Here is an 8,366-nt window from a genome sequence, read left to right as displayed (position 1 = left end):
TATGATGTCTTATTTTTCCTCCTTTCTATGATGCCTTGAAAACCCCCCCTCCCCCCCTCGTCCATCTAAGAGCACACGTGTGTATGACAATTTTTACTTAAGATTTTGAACTTCAATAGTTGGTTTCACTAAATCACTAAAAATAGGATGCAAAGTAGTGATATCACAATTTTTGTAAAAGGTCTCCACTAGGTGTTACTTTTGTGCTATGCTTAAGGATGGAGAAGAGCGATCTTACAACAAGAAGACCATCATACAGGTAACCACCATGAATTACAGACAGACCTGTAGCCGTATGATTTGCTCAAGACGTTATTATTCCACATAGATTACCATTTTGGGCACAAGGCTTCAAACGCATAGTTCCTTTCTCAAGACGTTATTAATGATTCCACATAAATTGCCATTTTGGGCACAAGGCCTCAAATCTCTCAAACGCATAGTTCCATTCTCAACCGGATTTGGTTTTCTTTTCTTATATCCCTTGTGAATGTGCAAGTATTGTTTGTCTACGTGTGTGATATAGATGTTTGCAGTGGATACAATTCGCCAAAGAGGGTTGATCTGTGAATTCAAAGGGACGTGGCATTCTCTGTAAGTTCTATGTACCGGTCTACTTAAAAAACCCAATGAGTGACAAAAACATGCTATTCAGAGCTCAAAATCCAACCTAGCTCCGTAGCCTTGCAAAGATCATACTCAGTTAGATGAACATAGGCACAATGTAGCTAAAACACAAGCTAATTCAATTGCTTGCTAGTAGAGTTTAAGTTAAGACAAGCACGTAAACTTCAGATGGTGCATGCAGAAAGCACAAAAAGGTCCTATAACAGGCAATGATAGTGTGATTCTCTCTGTGCACCTAAAAGTAGTTGAAATTTTGAAGTAAAAGCACTCCTACAACGTGCTACTAATTCACATAGTACATCGAAATTCAACAGCTACAAGAGTCAGTATGTATCATCTAGAGTTATGGCTTAAGGCATACTTCAATTAGAACTTTCATTCATGCCCAAACAGTGTCGCCCTCACACGGGGCAATTCCTATTGCCCAAGGTCCATCACATCCATCAACTAGCTTGGGTCAGACTAGACAGCCACCAGCGGAAAGGTTGTAGCTGTGACCCAAGTTAGGGCTAGCTTTCATGCAATAGCGTGCCCTTTCACTTGGATAGACAGGAGACAGCAGAAGGAACACTTAGACCTCTATGGGAGATACTGGTTCAGATCCATTGACAGAGGGTGACGACACACTGTCTTCCTTTGGTAGGGCCACAAAATTCACAGGTGCAACAGGCCGGGACCTCTCTCGTTTCCCATCCTTCCCAAGGCGCACAGGAGTAACACCATTCACACGGGGAACAAGCATGTCTGTATTGCCTGGTTGTAGCATCCCCCCAGCAAGAGAGAGACGCCTGTTAGTTGACACATCTACAGATCCATTCGTACGAGCACCAGGAGGTTTTTTTGCACTAAGTGGCTTGTTGGGGCTTGATCTTGAACCAAAGAATGTTTCCTGTTCAGTGATTAGCTGCTCTTGTAGCTTCTTGTGATCCTGAAAGCCATTTCCATATAAAGTACATGGTAAGCAAGTGAAAACTGCAAAATTTTACACTATCATTAAAATAACTCATGTAGTATGGACAGAAAAGATCACAAACATCAAAAACAAACTCATACAAAGTGATTGAAAACATACCCGTGCACGCCTTTTCTCCTCTTCTTTTTCTTGCCGCAATAAACTGTATTCGTCAAGCATGTCCAGCAGGTGTACCTGCAGACATTCCATCAAATACAAAAGCATGAGTTCAAAGACAAGACGGCAGTACAAAGACAGATTTATTGTGGGATGCTTACCCCATCGTACACAAAAGGGAAGCCATTCTCCTCCTCCCATGCTCTGGTCTTTACCACCAAGGAATCAACCAAGGCTGTAAAGAAAATCAAAGAGCAAGTGAAACTACGAAGAATCAGCTTAAAAGATGCAATCCATGCTACAAAACAAACCTGGCAATTTGTTCACGGTAACTCGAGCTCGTTCCGCCCTCTTCAAGTTTAGGTGTGCCCCCCTGGTCGCATTATACCTGTTCTGATCCTGAAAGAAGCACATTACCAATTTTAAACATATCACAGTAGTATATGCAGGCAGAACAGTGAAACTTCTGTTGATACCATACAGACATGCAAGGCTTTGACCAAAAGCCTCTGTTGATTGAAATCTCATGAATGCCTCTGGCTTTTACCCTGCTGTAATCTTCAAGCCAACTTTCCTCCTCGCAAGCTGTCATCCATTTTTCCACCTTTTCCATTATCTCCTTCCTACTGAGTGCCTCATCTTTTGCCTTGCTAATTTGGTGATCCATGCTTGCCAGAAGTTCAGATGGGTCAAACATACCTTAAACCAGAAAAAAACCCATAATGACATCAATCTCACACAAAACATAGAACAGAAATGGCCTATTCACAAAAGCAACTGCTTTGACCCTCTATGACAGGGTTCTGAAAACTGCACAGTTGCCAGTACAACACCCACCAGAATCAATAATAGCCATCAGCTTTTCCTGCGTAGTGTTGGGATCAGGATCCATGTGAGCTTGTCTGTAAATTTCATTAAGTTCTTCTTGCTTTTTCATGACCAGCTCCTTGGTTTTGCTTGCTTTCAGTGTATCCAACCTTTCAACTTCAACCTCCGCCTGATTTATCCAAAATGTTATCAGAAAGCCATCAGTTATGCCTGCTCAGTTTAAAGATTGAAAAGCATGCAACATCATTACAGCACCAATAGAATAAATTGTCACATTTTGATTACATGAGCTCAACCTGTTCGATGTTATCAAGAGCAAGGGCCTGAGGAGCACAGATTTCATCCTCAGGCATGCTGAGGATGCAGGTGACATGTTGGAACAACTGCTGCTCCTCGAACGGGGTATCCATTAGACTCCACATCTCAATTAAGGACGTCCCCAAGTCTTGAAGCTGGATTAGAAAAGAATGGATGAGTACTAACAAAAAGGTAGCTCAAAAGCTCAAGGTTTTCATGGAGCTGGATGATGCTTTTTAAGACCAGTTCACATACCTTCTTTATTCGTTGCTTTTTCTCTTGTTTCAAAGCTTTAACCGTCTTGGACAACCTGTCAAGGGTATCGTCGCTGATGCTTTTGGACTGGCCAGATGTGGATTCATCCAAACTTGGATGCACTTCTGTGACAGTCTTAAAAAAATCCATGCCAAGGACAGCACAAAGCTCATGGACAGTGTTCACATAGTCCAAAACTTTATGCAACCGTTCACTCTGCATGACGTAAAAATGTGTCATCGCTATAGCCACTGGCAAATACAACTTAAAGAGTACAGGGACATTTTTAAATTTTTTGCTAACCTTTTCTTTCTGAAGGGCTTGTAGCTGAGCATGATACTCATCAAGCCTTCTCAAGGACAAATCCTCCTCAGTGTCAGGAGAGTATGCACCATTGTTATTTGGCTGAGCCGAACCTAGTATTTCAACAGTGATTCTCTCAATGTGTGCCTTCACATCGACAAATTGTCGCATGCGCTCTTCCTGCTTCCGTCGCAGGTCATCCAACTGTGGTTGTACGGCAGTCAGCTGCTCTTTCAAAGTTCCCACACGCTTCTCTGCCTGGAGAGGGAACAAACAAAGAAACAAGATCTGAGAGCAACGAAGTGTGGTTATGCAGCATCCAGTTGCTCTTACATTGTGTTTTCTAGCTGAGAAAGAAAAGAGATCTGGGCTATAACAACATTTCCTCCTGATGTTCGATCTTGGAGAAAACAGAAGTCTTGGTACTGTAAGCTTGAGAGGAGATGGGGCAAGGAGGGGGGATGCAAGGGAAAAGTCTCAAGGGCTTACCCGTCCAAGCAAAGGCCGGTCACCGAGACGAGAAATGAGAGAGGCAAGCTCGGCCTCGGAGTCTGTAAGAGCTTTGTGCAGGCGAGCCCTAGCGACGCTGGCCTGGTCGACTTTCCGCCTGTACACCTGCAAGCACTCCTCCTCCAGCTGCAGTAGCATCTGGTCCCTCTCCGCGTCGCTCTCCCCGACCTCATCCCAGATGTGCTGCTTCCCATAAAACCCCTCCCACTTGAACTTCCTTGCAGCACCAAAGCTTCCACACTACACAACACGAACAAACACATATACAGAAAGCCCTATAACGACAGCAGAAAATCGCTCGCACCTGCAGTTCCCGGAGTAGAGAGCCGCACGTTGTTTCAGTGTCGCCGTTCACCATCTCCAGTGTTGCAAGCAAAACGATTTTCTAGTGTTCTCGCAGAGCAAACGCAGAAGAGAGAGATAAGTCTGCATGAAAGATCACCATCACCAGATGGCCATCTAGCCAGAAACGAAGACGAAAGGGAAAGAGCAACAATGTACCCTGTCAGAGAAGGTAAAGTCCTTCTCGCTGTCTATGGACGCTAAAGAAGGCTGCTTGGGCCAGGCGTTCTGGCATGGCGTACTGTCGAAATGTACCCTGAGAAGGCAAGAGCTCCTTTCGCTGCAGAGAAGATGTTAGGGTTCAGGACTGAGCTCAGTTGGAAAAAGAGGAAAGAAACTTGCAGGTTCAGGCAGGGACATCCGACACACATGTGTCATGCACCCGCAATTCAGACTTGAAGAGACGAGACCGTGTGACACTCTGTGTGTCCAGTAAAAAGGCACTGTAGAAAAACCATCGACTACCCTGGTCAAAAAGTAGTGCCAGCTCACAATTGCTGACGTGGTTTCTCCTCCTGGCCCCACATTACTTGCATGCCACGTCATCTCGGTTTTACACCAATATCTAAGGTGACCCACCATAATTCCATGATGTCTACCTAGCATGGATCTTTCATGACAAAGATCCTCCATGACCCATAGATACATCATCATCCTTCTCGACTGTCATGGCTATTGGGTGCTGCCGCCTCAACGAGCGCCATTGCCTTCCAAAACCTCATAGGAAACCTACCTTTAAAATTTAGTTTCTATATATGGCTACCCCAAGTGAATTTTTCTGAGTAATGGGTTTCAAATGAAGGCCACGGTTCTGCCTTCAATTTCATAAATTTTGAAGTCCAAGGCCGAGTTGTAAACTTCGGACGTGATAGCCACCTTCGAGGATCGTCTCCCTAGAGTGGGTAAACAAATGTATGTATCCAGCCTAAAAACACTACACAACACCCATGAAGTTAGGGGGAGTCATGAAGGCCAAGGAAACCTAAAGCCTTGACGCATCTCAACGTTGCAATGTTGTGTCCTATGTCAACAACTATATTGGTGTTTTGTCTAGGGGCTATAAACACCCTACACAACCAATGCAAAGTATGTACTGGTCTTTGTGTAGCACCACCAGCTACTTATGTTCTACCTATTTGTAGCCTTGGTTCAATAATACAAGAGTTGTTCTTCTCAGACTCGTTTGAGGTTAACCACTATTGTGAAAAACTAAGAGTACAAAACAAAACCTCCAAAAAGTTGTTTACAGCTTTGAAGGTTGTGTTAAAGATGATCATGGGCAAGCATCTCTAGCACATCACTTGGGATTATTAGCCATACAAAACAAGAGGTGAGCGGCATGTGTAACAAGAAAATGGACGGGCTTATGTTGGTAGCCTTCTCAATCTGCTTAAGTGTACCTACCCAAGCCAATTCTTAAAAAAACAAAAGTAAGAAATGGAGAATACTCATCATCAGTAGGTGGTGTTAAGGGGGAGCTTTATGTGTATAGTCACCAATTCTTTACAAAGCAAAAGTTAAAAAATGGAGGATATGCATCAGAGCATTAAACTAGGGTTTTTTGGTTTTAAAATATCTTTAAATTTCATGAGAACTGTTTTTTTAAGGATTTTTTTAAAGGATTTTTAGTAAGAGCCTACATGTAACCTCCGCATGAAAGTACAACTCTCTCTCTCTCTCTCTCTCTCTCTCTCTCTCTCTCTCTCTCTCTCTCTCTCTCTCTCTCTCTCTCTTAGCTGTCTATCTATGTGTGTGTGTGTGTGTGTGTGTGTGTGTGTGTGTGTGTGTGTGTGTGTGTGAATAGCCCGATGTTATGTTAGAGATAGTGACGGTGTCTACAAATAGAGGATAATGACAAGAACGAATATATGTAGCAAGGTGGTGGGAATGGGCACATAAATGGGATGGGCAAATAACATTATGTAGATAGATATAGGGAGAGCCATGGGGGAGGTGAGGAGGACCACTTGAGGAGTGGAGGAGAGAGCATATGTGTAGTGAAAGGAGCAAGACAAGGGCATACGAATGTCGAATCAGCCTAGAGGAGGGCAATGCCAAATCATCTCATGCTAATTAAAGGTTGATTGTCAAAGGTTATCAGCACATGTAAATGGGTAAAGGTGAAGATGTATTTATGAGGCACATGAAAAGTTCTAGGCACATAAGTTGTGCGATAGAGTCCAAAAGTGTAAGTCTTGAATGCTCTCTTGGAGCTGTTGAGAACGTTGTAGTTGGTGTGCTTGATTAGCAATGACAATGATTATGAGTTGATCGCTTTGATAAGTGTTTTTTGTTTTGCTTCACTATTCTTAATCAAGATTTATTAATCTTAATCTTATAATCATTAGTTTTTGTATTTGCTTTGTTAATCTACCCTAGAGTTGCATTTTTATCATAATATTAGAGCCCCTATGGTCAGATTTCAATAAAAAAATGAATATTGTGTGAGATTAAGAGCTTATCTTCATTAGTTTATGTTAATGAAGTTCTTAGGGAGTGTTAATTTAGGTAAGCTGAGAGAGAGAGAGAGAGAGAGAGAGAGAGAGAGAGAGAGAGAGAGAGAGAGAGGCACTTAATTCATCTCCATTTTTTGCTTAAAAGTGCTCCAATTTTTTTAAGGCATTTTTCCACATAGATTTAGAACAATCATTATTGAGTAATGACCTCACGTAAAGCGCACATGCATAAGCATGTCATGTGCACACACACAGAGTTATGTAGTGAAGTGGCATTTTTTACTAGCTCGCATAGAGACCTACATCAATAGAAACTTGGATCAATGAACCCCACCAACAGTCTATTATGTTGATTAAAAAAATGCAATATCACTAGGTAGCTTTTGATTAGGCAACTCCATTTGCGTGATGGCATTAGCAAAGCCTACAACACCCTAGCAGTCTACAGATAAAAGAATAACTTTCTCAAGAGTAACCAGATTGTTAGGATACACAGTAGTAGCAAATCAAAGTGCTTCCTATTAATTCATAACATGCCGACTCAACTAGATAGGTATTTTTCTTTCTCTTCCCAACTTACTCAATACTATTGCTCTATCTTTTCCTGATTATAGTACCCTCACTACCACATAACTCTGCCAACATGCAATAGGTAGTTTATCTTAGTAATGCAACTTCATCAGATGACCCCAACGCTTCAAACTTGATGCAAAGCAGCAACTCACTAGTTGCACAACACATGACGGTCTCACAGGTTCAAACTCCTTTTGTGAGCATAGACCCTAAAGGTTATGAACCCCTTAGAAGTCAAGGTTGGAATGTATACAAGATGTTAGTTGCTAGGGGGAGTGCTATGGGTCTCCTTAATCTTAACGTCTTAGATAAAACGCACTCTAGGGAACTACATAAGAGAACTTGACTATACATGTTATAAGGAGTAAATTCATAAAGTTTAATATTCACATGTTTCTCATTATTTAGATAGGTTTAGATTAGGATGCCTTTCTAAATCCAGGTGATCGTAGCTTACTTTACACGTACACGGGCGATTCTATACATGCATGAGAGTATGGGTTTATTTATTGAGTTTTGTATGGTTATTTGTATTTTTAATCAATTAATTTATTAATTGATTCACATAGTTGATGTAAGTGCAGATCCTTGGGTTGGATAATAAAGGCGAGCTGGTGGTGGTGGTCAAGAAGATTTTGAGACACTCGACTTTGGGTGTCGGGACAAATTATTACTTGATTTTGTGCAACACGTGTCATTTATTCCATTTTAGGTGGCGTTCATATTTACTGGCATTGGATATATTTATTTGGACATGTCAAAACTTCCTTATGGACATTTGATTTTATTACAAAGGTTGTACATATTCATATGGTTAAGAATTCATGCCTATTTTGAGTAGATAGACTTGTACGTTTAATAAAGCAAGCTATTTTTGTTTGAAATTGACATATTTGTAAAAGTGGAAGCTATTTTGAGCCCCACAAGCTATTTTAAGTGAATATGATAAAAAATACAACAAGAAGAAGCATAGGCTCACTCTTGTGTGGGGACAAATTGGACACAATCTTGTGTATTGATTTTTCTTTGTTATGTGTCTATGACTTGAATTATTGGGTAATTTGCTCTTCCAACAATACAAGCATTAGTAGCCATTATACATGTAG

General features: G+C 41.5%; 1 protein-coding gene across 2 annotated transcripts; it reads right to left on the bottom strand.

Moving 5' to 3' along the window:
- Positions 1-857: 857 nt before the first annotated feature.
- LOC147628295 (65-kDa microtubule-associated protein 1-like) lies at positions 858-4,678 on the bottom strand. Of its 2 annotated transcripts, none has more exons than XM_086813390.1 (12): positions 4,391-4,678; positions 4,194-4,274; positions 3,869-4,072; positions 3,380-3,637; positions 3,077-3,292; positions 2,821-2,976; positions 2,534-2,693; positions 2,244-2,395; positions 2,008-2,095; positions 1,858-1,931; positions 1,700-1,774; positions 858-1,555 (listed from the first exon to the last, which is right to left on the bottom strand). In XM_086813390.1, exons 2-12 carry the CDS (start codon positions 4,245-4,247, stop codon positions 1,199-1,201), a joined length of 1,794 nt encoding a protein of 597 aa, XP_086669516.1. In that variant the 5' UTR covers positions 4,248-4,274; positions 4,391-4,678; the 3' UTR covers positions 858-1,198. The 2 variants fall into 2 exon arrangements, with proteins under 2 accessions (XP_086669516.1, XP_086669517.1); XM_086813391.1 differs by having other exon boundaries at positions 4,194-4,315; positions 4,391-4,617.
- Positions 4,679-8,366: the final 3,688 nt, after the last annotated feature.

This window comes from Cibotium barometz, chromosome 19 (assembly GCF_041138505.1).
Source record: "Cibotium barometz isolate CiBa-2024 chromosome 19, ASM4113850v1, whole genome shotgun sequence".
NCBI classification, from domain to species: domain Eukaryota; kingdom Viridiplantae; phylum Streptophyta; class Polypodiopsida; order Cyatheales; family Cibotiaceae; genus Cibotium; species Cibotium barometz.
Note: the sequence above shows the minus strand (reverse complement) of the source record. Positions and strands in the feature narration are given on the sequence as shown.

Bases quoted from the DNA above. Each gene is read 5' to 3' on its own strand.
- LOC147628295 (XM_086813390.1), bottom strand. From the start codon at position 4,247: ATGGTGAACGGCGACACTGAAACAACGTGCGGCTCTCTACTCCGGGAA. The intron at 3,293-3,379 runs GTTAGCAAAAAA...TACGTCATGCAG, and splicing joins AAGCCCTTCAGAAAGAAAAG to AGTGAACGGTTGCATAAAGT. The intron at 2,977-3,076 runs GTATGTGAACTG...TTTCTAATCCAG, and splicing joins AAAAGCAACGAATAAAGAAG to CTTCAAGACTTGGGGACGTC.